At 42.4% G+C, this 24,775-nt stretch overlaps 1 protein-coding gene across 3 annotated transcripts in view; it reads right to left on the bottom strand.

Moving 5' to 3' along the window:
• The window catches only part of VRK2 (VRK serine/threonine kinase 2), a 92,371-nt gene that overhangs the window by 5,696 nt on the left and 61,900 nt on the right, over window positions 1-24,775 (bottom strand). For 2 of the 3 annotated variants that reach the window (XM_061625774.1, XM_061625773.1), the window contains exons 10-13: window positions 20,599-20,657; window positions 18,225-18,406; window positions 8,615-8,782; window positions 6,015-6,080 (exon numbers count right to left, since the gene is read on the bottom strand). In XM_061625774.1, the coding sequence (XP_061481758.1) occupies window positions 6,015-6,080; window positions 8,615-8,782; window positions 18,225-18,406; window positions 20,599-20,657 (475 nt within the window). The remainder of the gene's footprint in view (window positions 1-6,014; window positions 6,081-8,614; window positions 8,783-18,224; window positions 18,407-20,598; window positions 20,658-24,775) is intronic. The other variant, XM_061625776.1, reaches the window with a different exon arrangement.

Below are 24,775 nucleotides of genomic sequence, written 5' to 3'. Positions count from 1 at the left end.
CTATTTGCGTCAGAAGACAATCACCAGACGGAGAGGTTCTTCTCTCGATTCAGCAGTCAAACAGCAGAAGGACTGGACGCCTTAGCACTAACCTGGCCAGAAGGCCTACTCTATGCATTTCCACCGACCCCATTACTGTCCAGAGTACTGAAGAAAATCAGGTCAGAAACGGCTCATGTAGTCCTAGTGGCACCATATTGGCCCAGACGTTCGTGGTTCTCGGACATAGTGTGCCTGGCACAAGACCTGCCATTTCACCTGCCGGTACGCCACGATCTGCTTCATCAGGGTCCTCTCCTGCTCCCGAACCCACAATGGCTCAGATTAGCCGCATGGAGATTGAGTGGAACCAGCTGCTAGCATCAGGATTTTCCTCTGAGGTCGTGTCTACCATCCTGTCTGCAAGGCTCCCTTCTACCATTAAAAGTTACCAATCTACGTGGAAAGCCTTTTCCTTATGGTGCGCCAAACAAAATATCCATCCAGAGACAGCTGCGGTAGCTCAAGTTCTGCAATTTCTACAAGATGGCCTCCAGTCTGGCATGCGGCCACATACTCTAAAACAACAAACATCGGCTCTCTCATCTATCCTGCTTCCCGACGACAATACCTCACTAGCAGCACATCCTTTTCTCAAACGGTTCCTTCGAGGGGCTATCGCGCTAAGTCCTCCAGTACGGCATAGATTTCCATCTTGGAGTCTGCACACTGTCCTCACAGCTCTTCAGAAGCCTCCTTTCGAGCCACTATCTTCAGTCCCTCTCAGGATCTTGTCATTCAAACTGATATTCCTGATTGCTATCACATCAGCCCGCAGAGTGTCTGAGTTACAGGCCCTCTCAATGCAAAAACATCTGTGCATATTTCACAGAGATAAAGTGATGTTGAGAGTTGAACCAGCCTTCGTTCCCAAGGTGAACTCTCCATTCCATAGGCAGCAAGATTACCTTTATTTTGCCCTAATCCCTCTCATCCCAAGGAAAAAGCGTGGCATTCCCTCAACGTCAGACGCGCTGTGAAAGTCTACCTCTCTAGAACCGAGACACTACATAAATCTGATTCCTTGTTTGTATCTTTCCATCCACCTACCTTAGGGAACAAGGTATCAAAGAACACTCTAGCTAGGTGGATCAAGGCCTGTATTTCTCTAGCATACGAGGCTTCACACCGGCCCTCTCCATTATATCTTACTGCTCATTCCACTAGGTCAGCAGCTACTATGGCAGCTTTTTCCACCAATGCCTCCATAGATGAGATCTGCAGAGCAGCTACATGGTCCTCCCCTTCTACCTTTACATGGCATTATAAAATTGACCTCTATGCATCAGCGGAGGCTTCCTTTGGTCGCAGAGTTCTCCAACAGGTTTTGCCTCCAGCTGACCCACCCTAGGTCGTAGCTTTAGTACGTCCCATGTGGAAACCTCTGTCATTCATGAGAGAAGGTACAGTTTGTACTTACCGTAAACACTAGTTCTTCATGAATGACAAGAGGTCTCCACGGCCCTCCCTAAAATGAGTGGCTATATGGGATTATAGTTACAGTGCCACACCTGAGCACATTTCTGACTTCCTTCGTTACTGTTATATGTTTGCATGTTCTTAACACCTGTTGTTTTTTCCCCCCTTATATTGTTCTCAAAATAATGAGCTGAGGCTGTTGGCAGAGCTTTACAAGAATGAAAACTGAGCCTCAGCAAGGAGGGAGGAGCAAAAAATGGTGTTCCTGTCTTCGAGCTGTAGGAGGAGCTACAGAACCCACGTGGAGACCTCTTGTCGTTCATGAAGAACTAGCGTTTACCGGAAGTACAAACTGTACCTTCTATCACTCTAGGAGCCTTTTTGGCTGAAGAGTGCGGTAGAAATGATTTTAAATAAATAAAATAAACACCTGCCATCTCCAAAGATAGAGAATTACACTTTTGTATGCTTGGTGGTGGTGTTCTTACTTTGCTTCTTTTCTCTGTTACTACTGTTTGTTGTTATGTGCCTTCAAGTCGATTACGACTTATGGCGACCCTATGCATCAGTGACCTCCAAAAGCATCTGTCATGAACCACCCTGTTCAGATCTTGTAAGTTCAGGCTTCCTTGATGGAATCAATCCACCTCTTGTTTGGCCTTCCACTTTTTCTACTCCCTTCTGTTTTTCCCAGCATTACTGTCTTTTCTAGTGAAACATGTCTTCTCATGATATGTCCAAAGTATGATAACCTCAGTTTCATCATTTTAGCTTCTATGGACAGTTCTGGTTTAATTTGTTTTAACACCCAACTATTTGTTTTTTTCGCAGTCCAAATCTAACCTAGAAAATTATATTTCTCTAATTCATCCTAGAAATCTCTGTCATATTTATTTTTATTTATTTCAAAGCCTTTTTATTGGTCATAGGATGGTGAAGACAGCCTTTTGTGTTTCAAACTGGAGGTTATGCTCTATTTCTATTTTGGATGCATTAACAGTTAAGAACATAAGAAGAGCCTGCTGGATCAGGCCAGTGTCCCATCTAGTCCAGCATCCTGTTCTCACAGTGGCCAACCAGGTGCCTGGGGGAAGCCCGCAAGCAGGACCCGAGTGCAAGAGCACTCTCCCCTCCTGAGGCTTCCGGCAACTGGATTTCAGAAGCATGCTGCCTCTGACTAGGGTGGCAGAGCACAGCCATCATGGCTAGTAGCCATTGATAGCCCTGTCCTCCATGAATTTGTCTAATCTTCTTTTAAAGCCATCCAAGCTGGTGGCCATAACTGCATCTTGTGGGAGCAAGTTGAATCTGAAACTGCAGTTTGATGTAAAATCAGACTGATTACAATATGTTGCTACTTAAGCAGTGACTCTAGCTGTTGGCCTGCCCAAGATGCATGTTTTCAGGCTGCTATGCTTAAGCTACTCCACTTAAGGAAAGGTGGGTATGGTCAATTAAAAACAGAGTACACCTAGAATTTTGCTAGAAATCCCACTGTTTTATTTTGTGCAAACTGAGACACTCCTCACGTCCCTCAGAAACTATTCTGCAGAACAGTCAGTGCCATTATTCCACAATTGTTTTTGGAGCTTTTTTTTTAGTGTTGCAAAGTGTTGCTGTACTTCACATATTCACAGTAACAGAAGCAAAACAAAATGATTTACTATAGGAAACCACTAAAATTGCAAAGTAAATAACCGTATTTAAAGTGACTATCTGAACTATATCAACTGTTTTAATATTGTTGCTTCCTCCCGGTTAAAAGAGATCAGCACAGCACATGTCTTGTTTCTGTTCTTTGGGCTGATTGCAGGTGTTGCTACCACTCCCCATATGCTCAGAGGCACGTTACCAAATTCCTCCAAGCTACACAGAAAGTGGATTGGACTGTGAAAGACCAACCCAAATTGTGTTTGTATTTTGATAAATTTGTAGGGCAGTCCAATATCTCAGACAGGAGGTCAGGTTTCCTGCTCCCCTGGTGCATTCACTATAGCTGCCCAATTTCCCTGCTTTTTAAAGTTTGATAGAAATATTGGTTGGTTATAGGTACGTTCTTAAACCACAAGGTTTTTTGCCTATTAGTGAATTTATCTGCTTTTTAATCCTGGAGATAAGAAATGGGATCATGTGCATGTTTGCTGAGAATGGATTGATTATTTGCATGCTTATTGAATTCAGTGGGATTTACTTCGCTGCAATCGTGCTTAGGATAGGTGAAACTGACCACAGGAGATGGGAAGGGGGGAGCAGGAGCAGGGCAGGTTTGATCATTTGCATGTTTATTGAGTTCAGTGGGATTTACTCCCATGAAATCATGCTTAGGATAGGTAGAACTGCCCATGGGGAGGGAGGCCTGGAGTGGGCAGGGGAGAAGGAAAAGGGAAGGGGGAGGGGAGGAAGGGAGAGGAGAGGGAAAGGAGGGGAAAGCCAGTTCTGATCATTTGCATGCTTATTGAGTTCAGTGGGGTGGAAAACTATAGGTATCAGTGGTGTCCCAATATAACAGAAGGGAGGTTGTTTTGCAAGACTTCACCTGTGTATCTCTGGCCTAAAAACAGCACTCCACTCAAAATGGGCTTTAATAGCATCAATCACTGTTCCAGGGCCAGAAGGTCTGGATTCAACCTTTTCCCTATGCCTAAATATATTGAAAGCAATTTGGGACCATGCAAGTGCAGTCAGCATTTGAAACAGGCTTTTCAGACCATTGAAATGTGCTGCATACATACTTGTACACCTGTCTTTAGGGCCAAATTAAAAGGAGGGGCACCTTTCCATTTTTTTTCTCTTCAATAACAAAGTTCTCCATTTTGGAGAGGGGGGTTTCAAAAAGTGCAAAGCAAGAATGCAGCAACTCCTGGTTCCCCTTCCTCCCTTCTTGCCATGGCACTGTAGAATGAGAGTCTCTACAGCTCTGATCTCAGGTTTGTTCTGCCGCATTACCAAACTGGATTGGCAATATTAACACAACAGCTGATTTGGGGCAGTAAATTCCAAGGAGCTTGGGATAAGTGCAAAACAAAAAGATTTGATAGGTGTTTCATTAAATGTTTTGTGGCAAAGGGGCTGATGGAGTCCAGGGGCATTTGGAGGGCTATGGGTACCTCATTACTGCTTTAAAGTTTCTCAGGTATGAGCACAAAGACCCCCAACCTGTGGAATGTTCTTTCAACAGATACTCTGTATTAAGTTTCAAATGTTTACTGAAAACTTTTCCACCAGCCTTATGCAAACAATTAAGACAAATCATCTTCTGTAATAGTCAGATGATGTTTTATTTTTTGTGGGTTTTTTATTGTATTGTAATTGTAAACTACTTTGATTTTTTAAATGAAACTGCAATATACAAATATTTTTATAAATAAATAGATAGCTGACTAATATTGTTGGAAGCATTATGAAAACGGAAATGGACTGCCTTCAAGTTGATCCTGACTTATGGCGAGCCTATGAATAGGGTTTTCATGGTAAGCGGTATTCAGAACAGGTTTACCATTGCCTCCCTCTGAGGCTGAGAGGCAGTGACTGGCCCAAGATCACCCAGCGAGCGTCATGGCTGTGTGGGGATTTGAACCCTGGTCTCCCAGGTCATAGTCCAGCATTAAACTTCTACCTTCTAATGTTTAGACATTATAATGTGTAATGATTTTTTTACACATTGCTAATCAAACCCCTCCATACTACCTTTCTATTTTAATTCTGTTGCAGCTGTTTAAGATTACAGCTGTCTTACGCTGGGAAAACGTTTTCTGCCTTTTTAGCTACAGAAGAGGCTATTGCATACACAATACCCTAGTAGAAATGTGTAGTATTTGTGTGGACATTCGCCATGCAATTGGCCATATCTGTGATTCTTACCCACTACAGCTCTTACAACACATGAATAGCTGAAATATGCAGCAGCGAGCAGAGATCTATGTGAAAACCTTAGACCTGGGTCAGATTTAATTGTGATACACATGCTGGTATGGGGGGGGGGGTGTTGTTAAGCACATGGGGCAGCAACACTGAAGTACTGTGCATGAGAATGACATCCTTATGTTCACACGGCAACTGTGATAGGTGATCACAACAGCTCATTTGTGAAACGGTGCATTTGTATTAGAATATCCACCATTTTATAGATTATGTAAATATGCAGGACTGTTGCGTGCAGGAGAGGGTGGGAAGGGACAGAGTGGCCTGACAAGCAAGGCTGGGGTCAACCTAATTCAGACCAAGCATGTTACAAAGCAAGACCAAAGGCAAGCAAAAGGCTCTGGCTAACAAATCCAGAACTACATGCACATCAAAACACATCATTTCACAAAAGACAAAAATTATTTTTAAAAAAGCAATTTGCCTACACTGTGTAAGAAAACATTCTGAAGGACTCCAAAGTTTGATCACTATTTTTCAACATTTGGGTCGATCCTAGTAAAGGTACTGCTCAGCTACAAATTAGATTTTTTTTCCCTTACAGACCAACAGCATTTCCTTTGCTTTTTCATTTTTAAAGTTGCAGTTTTTCATTAGTTTGAGAGAGCATGAGAAGGCCTAAACTGAGCACTCACCTTACCTAAGCTCCTCCTGTAAACATCTGTTGCGGCTCCAGCTGGCTTTCCTCCAATCTCCGTGGGCTAGAGAGAACAAAAAGAACTAGCCAATAGTAAAAGCATCTAATATGTATTTAGAGAAAGGCATTTGGGATAAAAGTTCAGAGGAAAAATAATACAATCAGCACCTGGTTTTAACACATTGCTTGCCTAAGAACATAGTTACGGGATCAACAGTTACAGTTTTAGGTGTCACCAATTAGGTAAAATAAGTTCGGAAACTTAAATTGGTACAAAGAGCTGCAGCCAGAGTGCTAACCGGGGCTGGTTACAGGGACCATACAACCCCCCTGTTACAACAGCTCCACTGGCTGCCAATTTGTTTCCGTTTACAATTCAAAGTGCTGTTTTTGACCTACAAAGCCCTATACGGCTCAGGTCCAGGCTATTTGACAGATCGTATCTCCCTACACAAACCTGTCCGGGATTTGAGATCTTCAGGTGAGGCCCTTCTTGTGCTCCCCACACCTTCGCAAGTACATATGACGCAGACACGAGATAGGGCCTTTTCGGTGGCCGCCCCTAGGCTATGGAACTCCCAAGTGAGGTGCGATTAGCTCCCTCCTTGCCGTCTTTCCGGCGACAAGTAAAGACTGTTTTATTTCAACGGGCATTTGGGATAGAGAACGACCAAGATTAAATGTCATAGGATTGGTGACTACAGTATATGATTTTATTATTTTAAATTGTCCACTGTTTTTAACGTATGTTTTATGGTTTTTAATTTTTCTCATAATTTAATTCTGTTTTAATTGTATATTTCTGTATGTTTTAATGGTGGTGTTTTTAGTTGTAAGCCGCTCTGAGTCCTATTGGAAAAAGGGCGGGGTAGAAATAAAGTTTATTATTATTATTAAAATATATAAAGGTTAACAGAAATCTACTGTATAGTGGAGAGGGTCTCAAAAAAGCCTATTCCCTAGACTTTGGCACAGCATATGTAGCTACTGCTTTAAAAGGAGAAAGAGGTTTTCTCTGAAAACTGTGGCTGACCTAGCTGAATCGGGAACAGCAAAGGGCGCGTACGAGTCCCAAACAGTTTAGGTAGTTTCAGGCATTACATTTGAAATTTACCTTTGTGTTTTGCAAGCCCAAGCAAATCAGATATTGTCTGCCTAGCTTGTGATATCTCTTGAGAGCGCTAAACAGCTTGCCCAATTATGATAGGAAAGCAAGGACCAACAGAGCCCAGCATGTGCTGGAGAATGTGTAAGCTTGAGATCTATCCCCATGGCCCATTGCATGCAAAAAGTCTGCATATTCCTGCCACACCTGAATTTTTCAATCTATTTACATTTCAAGAAGATTAGTAACCTTTGCTTGTTTCTGTTTCTTATCTCTGCCCTTTTCTGAGGGGAGGGAAGTGGATTATTATCAGTATCAACTATCTTGGACAGTAAGGTCAGCAAGCAAGGCCTTGGTGGTACCACCACTGGACACAGCTGGGTTGTTCTGACCCATGACGGCCTTTTCAGTGGTGGCTCCCCATTTGACCTCCCAGTGAGCTGCATCTGTCTCCATCATTATTAACTTTCAGGAGGAATTTGAAAACTTTCCTTATTACTCAGGCATTTGAGGGTTGAAGAGGACTGTTCCTGGCAACCTAAAGATGACTGGTGAAAGAATATTTTAAGCTATGTTTTAGAATGTTTTTAACTGTGTTTTCTATATTTTTGTTGTGTTTAATTTTTTAAAAAAATGTGTTTTGGGATGTTTTTAACTTTTAGTATTTTTCCCCTTTTGTTGCATTGTTTTGTTTATGTTTGTCGCCCTGGGCTCCTTTGGGAAGAAGGGGGGATATAAATTCGATAAATAAACAAGCAAAGAAATAAAATTGGTAGCAGCCTTATAAAAATGCTCAAGGCTCAAGCTTCTCCAAAGTGTGGCTTGCTTCTAACTGGGTGTGTGGAAAGAGGTGTGGGGCTTAAATTTTATGCGGCAGATCCAGGTTTGATGTATGTGGGATGTGGGCCACAGTTAAAACCCTTACCCATGGAAGCATCCCGGAAGCATCCTATGAGGTTTAAATCCACTGAACCTGTCTGCTGGGCACTTGCGGGAAGCAAGACATGAATGGGCCCAACGCACATGGTAAGTGCTGTTAGATGTGGCCAAGGATGTGCAGAGTGCTTGCATTGGTAAAGGCTTTAAGAGATGAAATGGGCAAAAGCAAACCAGCCCCAGTGAGCCGAAGAACCAGAGGAGAAAATCCTTAATGCTGCTAAACTGCAGAAGACCTAGCAGTTTAGAATTTGAGAAGCTCCATGCTCAACAGCTGTGTGGGTTGAAATGTTCATAAAAAGGGGAACATGTTAAATTCTCAATGGCTTGTACCATTTCAAATGTCACAGGATGGAGGAGTTTCTTACAGCATCCCCTATGAAAATCCCAGTTCACAGAAAACTTGCATTTCAGGGAGAAGACGCATAACCTTTGTTTATTTTACTGGTTCTCACCTGTGCTTAATCTTTTCCAAGGGGAAAAAGTAGAGCTAGAAAAGCAAGAGTTTCAACAAGCCATGTACAATTTAATGCAGTGATTAAAAAAAAAACCCTCACCACTTCAGCTTGAAGTTGCTCGTTCAGTCCAGCCAGCATCCACTCATCTTGTACTTGGCTGCTTTTCATTCCCACAATGGTTTTTCTATGAGAGGAGAGCTCCTTGTTTTCCAACTTGCTTTCCTTTACTTCTTTAACTTGCCTCGGCGTTGGCTTTGGCAAATCAGCCTGTCAAAAGTACAAGTTAAGTAACCCTAGTGCAGCCGCTTATTCAAGTCCTTCTAAAATGAAAGTTGCACAACAGCGCCTGCCCACTTCTAACAAAAGCTTGACTAAGACACCCAGACGAGGAAGGGCCAAAATTTACGAGTTAGAACTACACAGGGCAGCCATTTTTTAAGCTTTTGAGAAGAGTACTGTGGTTGTGCTGTCCTAAGGCAACGTTATTTATTGCAAAAATTGTTTCAAGAATTCTTAAAGAACTCTAGATGAATGTTATTAACCTTTACTGGATGTGAAACCAATAAGTTTCTGTCAATTAAATTTGTATTAACTATATCTAAGTTTTTATTATTATTATTGCAATAATTCTAATTAATGTCAGTGCCTGAAATAACAAAATAATCGCTACTTATTCCATTAGTGAGGTGATCTCACCCCCTAAATGGGGTGGCAAATTTCTTACCTTCCCCATAATACTAATATACATACTCCTGGGCACCCTGGGAGGTCATGGAGTCTCTCCCACCAACCCAAGAAACTGTATTTACATTAAATATGATGACTCATAGACAAGCATAATTTTATCGTATTTCTATGCTGTCCTCCCTGAGATTATTTTATTTCTACCTTGCAGTAGCCCTGTATAGTAGGGTGAACTAAGAAATGGTGACCTCCCCAAGGGTATGTAGTGAGCTACACTGTTTAAGCAACAATTTAAGTGTGGATCTCTGTGTCCAATACCTTCTTCGCTACACCAGAAGGTGGGCAGAAGATAGACTAGGATCTACTGGTAGATTGGTTGTAATAAGTGTGTATGGGCTTCCAAATCCTCAAAGCAAAAAACTAGATTGATGGTATGCCTGATCTGTTGTTGTTGTTGTTGTAGTAGTAGTAGTAGTAGTAAATCCAGGTCATCCCAATGCAGAGGGCTTATGGCAGAGATGGGAAAGCTGTGGCCCTCCAGCTGTTACTGGACTCCAATTTCCATCAGCCCCATCCTGCATGGCCAATGATCAGGGCTGATTGGAGTTGTTGTTCAACAACTTGGAGGGCCACAATTTCCCCATCTCTGGCTTACTTATGAGGTGAAGATGATAAATGACTCAAACCACCACCCCTTTCCCAAAGCCATCCCTTGATACCTGGCTTTGGTTCACGAATACATCCAGTAAACCGGAAGTCTGTCAACTGCTGCATTTATACCTTTTATATTGCAGATCTTTTCTCTTTAATTACAATTGCCTACAGGGACTCCTCTAAACTACATCCAAGTGTATTTCTTCATTGAATGCAGTCAGAATATCCACTAGGCCGTAGAAAATGTTACCATAAAGAGGCCTCCTGGATCAGACCAGCATTCATCAGACCACTATCTCAATCCTCTATGTACACCGCCCAGAGAGCCTTTTTGGCTTAGGGCGGTATATAAATTAAATTAAATAAATAAATAAATAAACCAACATTCTGGTCCGAAAGTGGCCAGTCAGATGCTTTCAGAAAGGCCACAAAGAAACCATGGCTTGCAGCCTTCCTCTGCAGTCGCTCCAGTACACAACTGGTAGTCGGTGGCCTATTTTCAGCTCGGCTGCTTCCCCAGCTACAGCCCCTTTTGGACAGAAATGACTTGGCCACAGTACTCCATGCTCTGGCAACTTCCAGACTGGATGACTGAAATGCACTGTATGTGGGGCTGCCCTAGAAGGTGACTCCGAACCTTCAACCGGTCCAAAATGCAGCAGCCAGATTATCAGCTGGGGTTCTATTCAGAACACGTACCACCCCAGTGTTAAACAGCTGCTCTGGTTGGCGATTTGTTTCCAGACACAACTGAAGGTGCTCAACACTTGTGTTTCAAGCCCTACATGACTTAGGTCACAAATATATGAAAGACCGCCTCCTTCCCTACAGATCCTCTTAGGTGATGAGAACAGCAAAGGGGACCCCGAGGGCCCTTTTGGTATTTCCACCATCCTTGGAAGCTCGGGGTGGTGGTGGCCCATGAGAGGGCAATCTCTGTGGCAGCCCCTACATTGTGGAACTTCCTCCCTGCAGAGGGGCATCCAGCACTACCCACCCCTTCACCATAAGATCCCAGCGGTGGGTTACAACAGTTTAAAATTCAATATTAAAATCAATTTAGAAAAAATGCAGTCACGAGCATAGGATATGCCCTGAATATCTCTCTCCATATGGCAAAGGGTGGGCAATAAATTGAAAAGAAAAAATAATGCCTCTGAAACTGGAGGGTGGCCAATAACAGTTGACAAACCTTTCCTACATTAATTTGTCTAATCTCCTTTTAAAGCCACCTAAGCCTGTATCCATCAATGCATCTTGTCATTAAACATCTCTCTTCACAATAGACATTTCAATATCTCAGGCAAAATGACTGTAGATGGCTTTTGCCGGTATAACCACATCCTTCATTCTCTGTCTGCTCCGTACTGGGAATGTGGTATAGCCCACCCACCTCTCCCTCCGGTGCTAGTGTCAATAGCAACAGGAATGTGTTATGCTTCTTCTTGAGATCAAGTACACAGTCTCCTCTACCTCCAGAGATATCTTGGGATCTCTGGATTTGCAGGTTGGAGTTTTGAACAATCAGCATTGGTATGTACACCCAATCAGGGCCAGAGCCAAAGGGTGGCCAGGTCAGGCCCAGGCCAAGGGCCCCTGCAGCCCTGAGGGGCCTCTGAAGTGCCGTTCCTTGGGTGGGAGGGTAGCACTTCTGTTCTATGATCCATGGCAGCATCGGCTCTCAACCCTGCTTTGGATTGCGGAGAGGGTGCTCCTAGGCATCCTCCAATACAATCAGCATGGGTTTCAATAAGCCCGCCCGCGCATCCCACTTACAGGCGGTGTGGAGCTAATAGACCCACCCATGCATCCCACCTACCCCTCCTGTCCCTGTGAATGATATGCACTCTGTCACGCTCCCACCACCAGCTTTGTTGATGGCAGGCATACACGCGCAGGGATGCAAGAGGTACGTGGGATGGGTGGGTGGGTTTATTAGCCCCACACCACCTTTGGGGAGGGTTGAGCTATGGAGCCATGGACCTGGGGCACGCTGGTTCCCAAGGGCACAGTCATGCCTGCCACCAGCCATGTACCCAATACAGATTAGATTAGGCACTGCCAGCATTTTTTAAATTATTACAAACCCAGGGTATCTGGTCATATGGCAATATAGGTAAAGAATTGTCCTACTTCTCTCCCAGAATCTGAACTGCTGATTATTCCTTCATTATATTCTGCATAGATAATCCATTTTCACTTGCAGAATTGAAGATGATACACAATGTTTTTCAAACTTAAAAGGAGTTGAGGATTTTCACACAGAAAATGGACTTTATTGTCTATTTAATAAATGGCTTTATTCCCTTATTTACCAGTGGTTCACATCATGGTGCTCATATTTTGGAATACCCTCAAGTCAAAAACAGCTCTCAAATTTGAGATGATGCACGTATGCATTTCATGCTAATGAAAGAGAATATTTGAAATCTCCAAGAAAACTCTGAGGATGATGGGGACTTGGATCAAGTCATCTGCAAACAGCACAGTCCTCTCTCTGACCTTGTTATTGGCCATTAAAAATACTTCTGCCTGTGTCTAAGGAACAGAAGCTGTGATAATTGACACTCCTCACTCATGGACTTTAAATGGGGTTATGCACTTGCAAATAGCAAATACTATTGCAGATCTCCATTTTCTTACTATCAAAGTTCAGCAACATCTTGTCTGACATCAATATCCAAGACAACTTTTAAGCTAAATACAAAATGTAATAGTTTTTTGCACTTTCAGATGAAACAGAAGAGGAATTGCTTCATCCAGCGGCACAGCGGAGCTTCAGGGAAAACTCTCCATAGCCCATCCTATACTAAACACTTAATCTTTTCCGGAGATTAGATATGTGACAAGTGGGCTGAACGGTTTTAGTTCCACACCTTCTCTTAGGGATCTCTTGTTCTTCTGCTGCTCTGGCTACAGAGCAGGTGTTAGAGATCCTAGCCGCTTGCTTATTGGCACCCGATTGCTGAAAACCTTTCCAGGGGCACCCAAACAGTCTTGCCCAAACAAAATGATTGTGTTGCACTTGTACTCCCCACCCCCAAAATGGCAGTGGCCCTAACGTCCTGTTGACATGTGCACAATAAACAACGAATGCCAGTCAGCAAGCCAAATACCCCCCTGCTTGTCCCTGACAGGCAACAGTGACTTTGACTGAGGAAATGGGAAACACAGGATCCATATCATGGAACTAGTTCTGTGAGCCAGGTGGGTTACACCTGGGTAACTGGCTTACAGTTACTCTCAAGTAGCGTCTTCTCCCAATGCTACCTGGCAAGTTGCGAAGGGAAGTTTCAAAAGCAGTTGTAACTTGACATTTGAGGAGAGGAGAGGCAGTTTAGTCAGGTGTTTGAAGAAAATATCCACATCTGGATCCCAACCCCCAGCCAAGTCCCCCCAACGCCAAAAATGGCATCACTGGTTGTATATCCAGGTCCTTTGTGCTTCCATATATTCAACAGCAACCACCTATGCCAGACAGCAAACCAGTTTTGAAACTAAGGGGAATTTCTTAAGCAGTTTCCAATCGCGAGGGGGAGCAGTGTACTTCAAAGAAAGTCAAAACCCCACTGGGCATGTCCAAGCTCCTAGGAGAGCTAAAAGATTTGGAATACAGCCATTGTTGTTGTTTTTATAAATAATTATTACAACCGTTGTCTAAAGCAGAAGAGGCGACATTTTAATCGTGCAACTTTGAAAAATGTACACAACCCAGCTAACGAAGTGACTCATTCTTAAATCTGCATATACTGGGGGAGGGGAAATCAAATTAGTTGTAAATCACAAGTTGAGACAACAGATGCCTCTTTTTAAAAAAGAAAACTTACATTTTTCAATAGACTACTGCAATGCACTCTACGTGGGGCTGCCCTTGAAGACAGTTCGGAAACTACAGCTCGTGCAGAATGCAGCGGCCAGACTGATAACTGGGACCTGGCGGTCCGAACATATAACACCGATTCTGGCCCGCTTGCACTGGTTGCCTATATGTTTCCGGGCTCGATTCGAGGTGCTGGTTTTAACCTATAAAGCCTTGCACGTCACGGGGCCGAATGTCTCTCCCGATACGAACCTACCCGTACACTCCGCTCCACATCGAAGGCCCTCCTCCAGGTGCCTACTCAGAGAGAAGCCCGGAAGGTGATAACAAGAAAAAGGGCCTTCTCAGTGGTGGCCCCCGAACTATGGAATATTCTTCCTGATGAGGTACGCCTGGCGCCAACATTACTATCTTTTCAGCGCCAGGTAAAAACCTTCCTCTTCTCCCAGGCATTTTAGTTTTAGTTTCAGTTTTTAGCTTTTTAGCATCTTAGTATTTTTAGTATTTCAGCTTTTTAATATTTAATATGCATTTGTATGTGTATACATACGTTTTTAATTTTTTTGATATTATTAATGTATGTTTAAATTGCTTGATATGTGGTTTTAATTGTATATCGGATGTTTTGCTTGTTGTGAACCGCCCAGAGAGCTTCGGCTATGGGGCGGTATATAAATTGAATAAATAAATAAATAAATAAACTTTAGAAAACTACAAATTGCAGAAACGGAAAGAAACCGCTCAAACTAGCACAGATTAAATGGTGACCACAACAGCAAGCACGCTACTGTCAAAGAAATGGCTTTTTGCTTTGTTGTGAAAGTGATAAAAGAATAACCAAAGTCTATAAAACTCTGAAAAAAAGAGTCTTAGTAATTACCAAGATCAAAATCCAGTGGCTTTTTATTAAACATGAACTTTTGTTCTGCTTTTCCGCACAACGTAAATAGTGCTGACAATTGGGTTTGCAAAGGCACTCGCTACAATAAAATGTAATTGTATCATGAGAGAAAGGTGACAATCAGGAGATCATGAAAAAATTACATATTCTCACTGGTAGTTAATTAGCCATGCAAAAGCCCCTCAAACAGAGATTCTCTTCTATTAGGAATGATTACTATGCAGACCTACAGATGTCAATACTGGAGTCATTCAAATACTTCTTTCGCTACTAATTGAAGGTTGTAAAGCTCTGGTGCCAAGGTTTGGCTTCCAAAGAGCTAATTTATGACTAGGCGGCTATTTTATGTCTTCAGTTGCAGCAGCTACAAAACTCAGCAAATCAGAACCATCTGTGCACCGGGATTTGAATCGCCATTCATCTTGCAGCCAAACAGTCACATTAGTTTGCATCCCGCATTTTTTTGGCTCACGTACCATCCTGACAGTCCAAAGTTCACTAGGGATATTAAAAATGAATGACGCCTTGACCCTGCCATATTGAGCGTGCATCAGCAAAGACTTTGGGCTCATATGGCTACGAACAACCACAACTGACGTTTCTAATCAGGCCCTATAAATACTGCTAATTACACTAGTCTAAGTTTAATAAAACAAAGGGGTTTTTTTCCCATTAACTATATGTTGGCAGGCTTGGGAGGTGGGAAGTGAAGAGCACAGTGCCTGTCAGCATTAAAACTTCTTGCATTACAATGCAAACAGGCATCAGAATCTAAAAATTGTGGAGAAGCAGCTTTTGGAAGGCCAGAGCAAAAATAAGATAAAATGGGGTGGGTGGGGGGATAATTAAATGGTTTCATCAAAAAAGGCAACCCAAACCCTGCGATCTTCATCTGAGGTCCTTTTGCGTTTGCCCCCTCCAAGGGAGGTGCAGAAGGTGGCAACCCGAGAACAGGCCTTTTCAGTGGCGCTTGAAGAATGCTCTTCCCTGGGAGGTATGCCTGGCACCAGCGTTATCTGTTTTTAGGCACCAGGCAAAAAACGCCCTTTTCACCCAGGCTTTTGGCCCTTACCTTAATTTGAAGGGCTTTAGGTATCAGTGGCCTCTTTTAATGCGTCAGGCCTTGCACTTGTACTGATCTGTGTTTAGGTTGTGGTGTGTTTGTTGTTTTGATGGGTTTGTTATAAATGGTTTTAATCTTCTTGTTGTTGCTTTGGGTGGCTTTACAAGAAAAGCAGCTAATAAATATAAACAACAACTCCTTCTCTGCTTTTGATCTATCCTGAAGGGATAGCTGGCATTCAAGTTAGTGTCCTGTGATACTTGTGAACCAACTCCTGCTCTTCACCACGGCACAGAAAACAAACAAACGTGCATAAGTCTACTGTTCCGAGGCAAGAAAGAGTTGTAGGTCAAAAGCACTTCTGCCAGCTTCCCCCTTCTTAAGGTTGGGCATCCAAGTTTTGAACAGATCCAAGGAAATGGGAATTTTGTGTCTTACCCAGCGAAGTCAGCCCATTAGTACAAGGACTTGTGCCTGCCCAATAGGACTTCCTCTTGCTCTCCTCTCTCCATGTCCCCTCCAAACCTGTTGTGGGGTTGACCCCAACCCTCTGGAGCAGATTTTTTTGCGTGGGGATGGGGGTGTGCAGGGAGAAGAGACGGAGAGGAAGCCCCACTGTGCAGGTGGAACCCCTTGTCCTCATGGGACGACTTCATTGGATGCAACCCTAAATGCGTATTCTGAAACAGAACTGTAATGTTTTAGATCATCAGCTACTTCCTTCTGCAGAAACTGGGCAAAGGGAAAGTCATCCTTAAATACAGTATCAGTTGGCTCCACACATTAAATAATTGTCCTCCTCCATGCCTGAGGACTGGAAAGTGGCAAATGTGACACCAATATTCAAAAGGGGATCCCGGAAATTACAGGCCAGTTAGCTTAACTTCTGTCCCTGGAAAACTGGTAGAAAGTATTATTAAAGCTAGATTAACTAAGCACATAGAAGAACAAGCCTTGCTGAAGCAGAGCCAGCATGGCTTCTGCAAGGGAAAGTCCTGTCTCAGTAACCTATTAGAATTCTTTGAGAGTGTCAACAAGCATATAGATAGAGGTGATCCAGTGGACATAGTGTACTTAGACTTTCAAAAAGCGTTTGACAAGGTACCTCACCAAAGACTTCTGAGGAAGCTTAGCAGTCATGGAATAAGAGGAGAGGTCCTCTTGTGGATAAGGAATCGGTTAAGAAGCAGAAAGCAGAGAGTAGGAATAAACGGACAGTTCTCCCAATGGAGGGCTGTAGAAAGTGGAGTCCCTCAAGGATCGGTATTGGGACCTGTACTTTTCAACTTGTTCATTAATGACCTAGAATTAGGAGTGAGCAGTGAAGTGGCCAAGTTTGCTGACAACATTAAATTGTTCAGGGTTGTTAAAACAAGGAAGGATTGCGAAGAGCTCCAAAAAGACCTCTCCAAACTGAGTGAATGGGCGGAAAAATGGCAAATGCAATTCAATATAAATAAGTGTAAAATTATGCATATTGGAGCAAAAAATCTTAATTTCACATATACGCTCATGGGGTCTGAACTGGCGGTGACCGACCAGGAGAGAGACCTCGGGGTTGTAGTGGACAGCACGATGAAAATGTCGACCCAGTGTGCTGCAGCTGTGAAAATGGCAAATTCCATGCTAGCGATAATTAGGAAAGGTATTGAAAATAAAACAGCCGATATCATAATGCCGTTGTATAAATCTATGGTGCGGCCGCATTTGGAATACTGTGTACAGTTCTGGTCGCCTCATCTCAAAAAGGATATTATAGAGTTGGAAAAGGTTCAGAAGAGGGCAACCAGAATGATCAAGGGGATAGAGCGACTCCCTTACGAGGAAAGGTTGCAGCATTTGGGGCTTTTTAGTTTAGAGAAAAGACTGGTCAGAGGAGACATGATAGAAGCGTATAAAATTATGCATGGCATTGAGAAAGTGGATAGAGAAAAGTTCTTCTCCCTCTCTCATAATACTAGAACTCGTGGACATTCAAAGAAGCTGAATGTTGGAAGATTCAGGACAGACAAAAGGAAGTACTTCTTTACTCAGCGCATAGTTAAACTATGGAATTTGCTCCCACAAGATGCAGTTATGGCCACCAGCTTGGACGGCTTTAAAAGAAGAGTAGACAAATTCATGGAGGACAGGGCTATCAATGGCTACTAGCCATGATGGCTGTGCTGTGCCACCCTAGTCAGAGGCAGCATGCTTCTGAAAACCAGTGGCCGGAAACCTCAGGAGGGGAGAGTGTTTTTGCACTCGGGTCCTGCTTGCGGGCTTCCCCCCGGCACCTGGTTGGCCACTGTGAGAACAGGATGCTGGACTAGATGGGCCACTGGCCTGATCCAGCAGGCTCTTCTTATGTTCTTAAGTGAATCTCAAAGGAGGAAGATATAACTTTACTTTTTTTAAAGGGTTAGGGTTATTTCTTTTGTTGGCAATTAACTTGTGTAGAATGATAATTTAAAAAAGAAATCTCACACACATCCCACCCACTATTGTCACTTACAATACTAGATTTGGCTGTAAAGATAACTATTTCTTTACAGCATATGAGTTATATTTTTCCGGTCTTTACCAAATACAATGGTCATTTACTTACTTTCTTGCGATTAGCAGCAGATTCATTCAGAGTGCTTTTGGCAGCACTAAAGTTCAGTGTCCCGTTAGAAGAGATTCCTTTGTGTTCCAGACCATTCAAGAGGATTTTCTTTAGTGCTTCGTACTTAGGCTTTTCATTGTATGCTAAATCAAACATATTCTTCAAAAAACTGGCTATTTCACCTGCAGAAACACAGTATTTCATTTGATTGAGATGAGAAATTACTTAAGAACACAAGAGTCTACCCACTGTCTATCAAGCAATCGCCTGAGGGCTTCACTGCCCTGGCTGTGTCTGAATATATTTCATATAGACAACCACTGTGTGTGGATACTTATTTGGACAGCTGAAAGGCTTATATAAACGTATATGTTTAACTTAAGATTGACATACTGAGGGTTATTATAGCTGTAGTGTGAACTGATGGTGTTTTATTATTTATTTATTTATATTAAATTTATATTCCACCTTTCCTCCTGTAACACAGGAGGTTCCTGTCTCAGTCTCCACCACCTCCTGTGTGCGAGCTGCGCTTGGTGAATGGCATTCCAAACTGTTCCAGGCATTTATTGTTGCCAGTAGCGGCAGGAATTGCCCTGTTCCACTTTATCTTAAACATTGGTGCTTAAATTGTTTTAAATGTGCTTATGCACACAAGGGAGTTCTGCCACTGAGTACTTGGATACTGCAAGTTGTGTCCTAAGTGTGTAAAATGGAGGGCTGGAAAAATCCCAAGTGCTGCCTGCTCCTGGTGCTTAAACATGTGATGCTAGTCCCGGGGGGCTTTGGACTTCTTTTCTAACAAGGCAAGTGGCAGCTGTTCCACTAGGGTCTGGTCTAGGCTATGGTCTGAAGGCACATAAGGCCAGCTCCGTGCTGAAGCTAAGCAGGGTCGGGTCTGGTCAGTGCCTGGATAGGAGACCGCCTGGGAACCAGATGTAAGCCGCCTTGGGTTTCTATCATGAAAAGAAAGGCAGGGTATAAATGTAATAAATAAATAAGTAACGGTGAAAAGGGCACTGCCCCACCAACTTCAGCCTGCCCTTGGCCAGCCCCCACCTGCCTGCCTGCCTTCTTTCCTACAACCACTCAAGAGGGTGCCAGCTTCCTTCACTTTCACTGTCACTTTTGCCTTGTAGAACTCAGCAGCAGGATGGAATCAAAACTGCAGTTAATTGGCTCCACCTGCCATTGGCTCTGCCTCTGCGTACTGTTAACCCCCCTGTCCTGAACGAACAGACACATTTACAGCAAAATATTTTAACAACAAAAAGCATTCTAAAAACAATTAAAAACATTATTCCATTCAGTGATCTCCAGGTTTCCAGGAACAGCCTCCTTCAGTCATCAAAAGCTTAGGTAAACAGGAATGTTTTTGAATTCTTCCAAAACATCAGTAATGATAGAAACAGATGGACCTCATTTGGGGGGGAGGCAATTCCACAAATGGGGAGCCATCCCTGAAAAGGCCCTGTCATGGATCACGACTGACTGGGCAGCTGCTGGTGGTGGCACCATCAGCATATACATTTATTTATTTATTTATTTATATCCCGCCCTGCAGGAGGCATAAATTATTATTATTTTCTCTATTTTGTGAAGTTTGCAAATAAAAACTAATCATAATTTTAAAAGAACACAAGAGCCTTGTTGCACGAGACAAAAGTCTGCCTAGTCCATATTTCACTTCTCACAGGGTGCAACCAGATGCTTCTGAGAAATCCACATCCACTTCTTGGATGCAGTATATTGATGTAGATTAGCAAGCATTGTGTTGCTTTCTACATTTTTTTATTTATTATTTGATTTATATCCCACAGTTCCTCCCAGCAGGAGCCCAGGTCGGCAAACAAAAGCACTAAAAACACTTTAAAACATCATAAAAACAGCCTAAAATACTTTAAAATTGAAACAAAACTTCTTTAAAACCTTTTTTTTTAAAAAGCTTTCAAAACATCTTTTTTTAAAAAAAATGTTAAAAACATATATATATATATATATATATATATTTAAAAAGGTTTAAAAACATATTACAAAGCAATTCCAACACAGACACAGTCTATACATGACTAGGAGGCTACCAGCTCTATCATGGCCATGCCCAGTTGTATCTCTGTGGCCCACTAGAAAGATGTTTCAAGACCTGGAAAATTATCCCACCCCTTATATACCCAGTTGTGCTTGGCAGGTATCCTGCAGGTACCATCTCATCGAGATGTCTGTTCCACACAACAAAGTCACTATAATGGGCTTTGAAGATTAATTACAGCACCTCGAATTACTCATGTCTTTTTACCAACATGTGTTAAGGAAAAATGTTGCTAAATTGGCTCAATCAACCCAATTAAACATCCACACACGTGGCTGAACTTACTGCAGTCCGTTCCTGAACGGGCCCACCTTATCACTGAATCTGGGAGTTCATCCAGGAGCCTGAAACAATAAAAAGGCACCAAGGGTGAGTTGAGAAGGCAAAACAGGCAACCCTCCTCTTGGAAGCTGGAGACTGCTATTTTCTCCCTTTGGGAACTCAGGAGACATGACCAGCTAGCAAATCACTCCAAGACTCTCCACCCACTATTTTAACCCTTTGCATATAATGTAACTATAAGCACCACTATAGCCTGAGCAAAATTATGGCCAAGGACTTGTCTTCACTTTCCATAACTCTTGCCAAATGCTTTATTTTATGGAAGAAAAAAATCCTCCCCACCCTTAGATAAATTTGCTTTCTTTACTCCCCATTCAAAGATTAATGATTGGTGTTTTTTTTTTTTTTTAAAGTTCAGCACAGTTCACCTGACTGCTTCTTGGGGCTCACAAGTAGATTCTAAGCACAAAACCATAACCGATAGAGAAGTTAATAATGATGCTAAAGCAGCACAAAATTAAGGTGTCCTATGCAGTGAGTGGGTGAATTTCCAGAGCGAGTTGTGCATGCTTTTTTGCAGTTAATAACAAGAGCCAGGGAGGGTTGCACTAAAGTTGGTGCCCATATTTCAAGCAGAATTTGACAGTGTCTTTTAACAATTGAAGGGCATCCACATGTCTGAAAACACTTCTCTAGAAGTCAGAGGGGCATGTTTAACATGTTTCCAGAGCTATGAATGGTGTTGAAATGTTACAGGAAAGTCTCCCCTTCCCCAATTTTTAAGGAATATTTTAAGTTCAAGAGGCAGCTAGACAGCCACCTGTCGGGTATGCTTTAACTTGGATTCCTGTATTGAGCAGGGAGTTGGACTTGATGGCCTTATAGGCCCCCTCCAACTCTACTATTCTATAATTCTATATGATGGAATTTGTATTTATTGCATCTTGATGATACTCCATCATGTTCTCTTTGTTGCATTTATTGACACTACACACAAGCTTCTCAAAACTGCAATATCAGAATCCCTGAATTAAATCAGCTTTAGTTCCTTACTAGCTTTACCAGCCAGTTGGAGAGCAAAGGATAGGAGATGCTGGCTCTTGCAGCAGCCATTCCCACAGGTTTTCTATTCCCAAACTATAGTCTGGATTGTAACTAGAATACCCGTACAAAGAAAAGGGATGGCAACAGAAACGAGGCGAGAGCTTTGAGTAGGAATCTGCTTGCCATGAAGGGTACGACAGAAAACAAATAATGAACCCAAACTATAGAGTTTACACACTACAGTGAAAGCAGAGGCATCAAAACAAAGGGTAAAGTCTAAAATGCTTTTAATGCTACAAATATATGCAAATTTGTTGAAATCATATAATGTACAAAAAATCACATCAAGGCTGCAGCCCACACACTCACTCGCCTGGGAGTATGTTGCATTGAATAGAGTGTGACTTCCTTCTGAATAAGCATGTGTATGATTGCATTGTAGCCGTCTTTAAAAATGTTGTAATGTAAAGCAAAGGTTTCAGTACATTCATTTGAAAAACCTGCTTAAGCAGTTTGCTTACACACATGCATGTCAGTCAAAATAAAGCTACCATACTACTCTAAGGCAGTGTTCCCCAACCTGGTGCTCTCTGGAGGTTTTGGATGGCTGTGCTGGCAGGGGGTGATGGAAGCTGTAGTCCAAAACATCTGGTGGGCACCAGGCTGGGGAAGGCTGCCCAAGGTATAAATAAAGGAATCTTATGCCCTTCCGTATCATCTGACGTGGATGAGAGCACTACAAACATTTGACAAAACGCTTAGTAAGTTTTTTTTTTTTTAAATCATTAAACTGAACTGAAATTGATCAGGCCAAAGGCCCATCTAGCCCAGCATCCTGTCCTCGCAGTGGCCAATCAGATGCCTATGGGAACCCCACAAGGAGAGCCTAAGTGCAACAGCATACTCCCCACATGCAATTCCAACAACTGGCATTTAGAGACATATTGCTTCTGACGCTGGAGGTAGAACTCAGCACAAGTCAGTGGCCATCACTACATCTTGCGATAAGAAATTCCACGATTTAACTATGAGCTCTGCGAAGAAGCACTTTTTGTCTGTCCTAAATCTTCCAACTGTCCAAATCTTCAGTGTAAGCCCCTGGGTTCTTGTATTACGAGCAGTGAGGTAAGGCAGGAAAACTTCCATGGAAATTCTTCCAGTGCTTTATTTTTCCAAGGAAAGTTTTTTTGTTTTGTTTCCTGAGTTCATCAGTAACCACGAACGGATGCCAATTTCACATACAATATTAGGCAAGTTTGACAGCTTCCAAATGTTTAGCTTCATTTATTAAATACAAGAAAAACAGACATGCTCAGTTGGACCACTCTCTAGGGCAGGCACTCCCAAGCTGTAGTCATAGAATCATAGAACAGTAGAGTTGGAAGGGGCCTATAAGGCCATCAAGTCCAACCCCCTGCTCAATGCGGGTCCCCGAGCTTCATTCAGGTGGTCTGCAGCATGTCTGCATTGAATATTCATATTGGTTTTAATTATATTTTTATTGCTTCTTTTATTTCTTATTTTATGTTTTTTGCATTACAATGTAACACAAACTGTAATACAACAAAAACAGACTACAAGAAATAAAAGCACTAAACCCATAATTAAAAATTGTACAGCATCTAGCACAGTGTGTTAAAACTAATATACCAGGTGGAAAATCATTAGGTTGTCTGGCAAGACTGTCAGCAATTCTCAAGAGGTCCATGGGGAAAAAAAAAATCTTTGGGAACCAATGCTCTAGAGCTTCAGAAAATGTTCCAGTGTAAATTTAAAAAATTCCAAGGCGAATTACGCTATTCAAAGTGTTTTAATTTGCATAGGATCTTTTCCCCAGGAAAACCCACATCACTGATCATGAGTCTGGGAGGAAAAACTTCTCCCTATCCACTTTCTCCGCACCATGCTCAACTGTCGAAACTTTGCTTTAGATTCACAGCCTAGAGTATAACTGAATTGGTGCACAATAAGGCAAAATACAAAAGATTGCAAACTCAGTAAGTTAAAAGCAATAAAATAATTTCTACAATAGTACAACTATTACTTGATAAAATGACTGGGTCACACTTCAGTGAAAGCTTTCTTAAAACAAAAAGACCTTCAACAGCTGCGGAAGTATCAAGACACCAGGGGTTTGACTAATTAGAGTAGGTAATCAATTCCAGAGGGCTGGAGCTCCAACACTAAAAGCTTGCTCTCTAGTGCATACTAAGCATATCTTTGGGGCATGCGATACCTTTGGCAGTCCTCCATTTGAGGAGAGCAGTTGCCAGAGAAGCGTGTGTGAGGCAATACAGGCCCTTAGAGCAGGGTTCCCAACTGTGGTCCGTGAGCTTCATTCAGGTGGTCCGCAGCATGCCCACATGAAATAGTCATATTGATTTTTAACTGCATTCTACTGCCTTTTTTATTTCTTAATATTTTATTCTATCACAATTTGAATTCTACGGAATGCAAAGCGTAATACATTAAAATACAATATTATTTGTTTATTTATTATTTGATTTATATCCCTCCCTTCCTCCCAGCAGGAGCCCTATTTTATTAGAAATAAAAGCAATAAAAATACAATTTAAAATCATACAGCATTTAGCATAGTGCATTACAGGTAGAAAAATCACTGAATGGTTCACCAAGACCATCAACAATTTTCAAGTGGTCCGTTGGACAGTAAAGTTGGGGAATATTGCTCTACAACGTGAGGAATTGGCTTATTCCAACTTTGTAATTTTTGTAATTAATTACATTTATATTCCACCTTTCCCCCAAGCAGGAGAACATGCCTTACATGGTTCTCTCCTTCCCTATGTAGCAATAATCCCATGAAGTAGGTTAGGCTAAGATGGAATGATTGCCCAAGATCACCCAAGTAAGCTTCATGGCTGAGTGAGGATTTGAACCCTGGTCCCCCAGGTCCCCGAGTCCACCACTATTCTATGTGGATTGCTTGCATCAGCAGTCCCCAGGGCTGCAGTCATCCAGAAACTTGGGGGGGGGGTCTTCCCCTTTCTTTTTGGAGAATCAGGTCCCAGCAGGGTCCAGATGTCTCCAGCATCCTAAGAGCCAATCATCATGAAAGGAGAGTGCGTTAGCCATTCAAAGTGTCCTCTAACATGCCTCGTCCTTTCCTGCTGAC

Source organism: Rhineura floridana, chromosome 4, assembly GCF_030035675.1.
Source record: "Rhineura floridana isolate rRhiFlo1 chromosome 4, rRhiFlo1.hap2, whole genome shotgun sequence".
Lineage (NCBI taxonomy): Eukaryota > Metazoa > Chordata > Lepidosauria > Squamata > Rhineuridae > Rhineura > Rhineura floridana.
The sequence above is the reverse complement of the archived record's forward strand: the minus strand, read 5'-3'. Positions and strand labels throughout refer to the sequence as shown.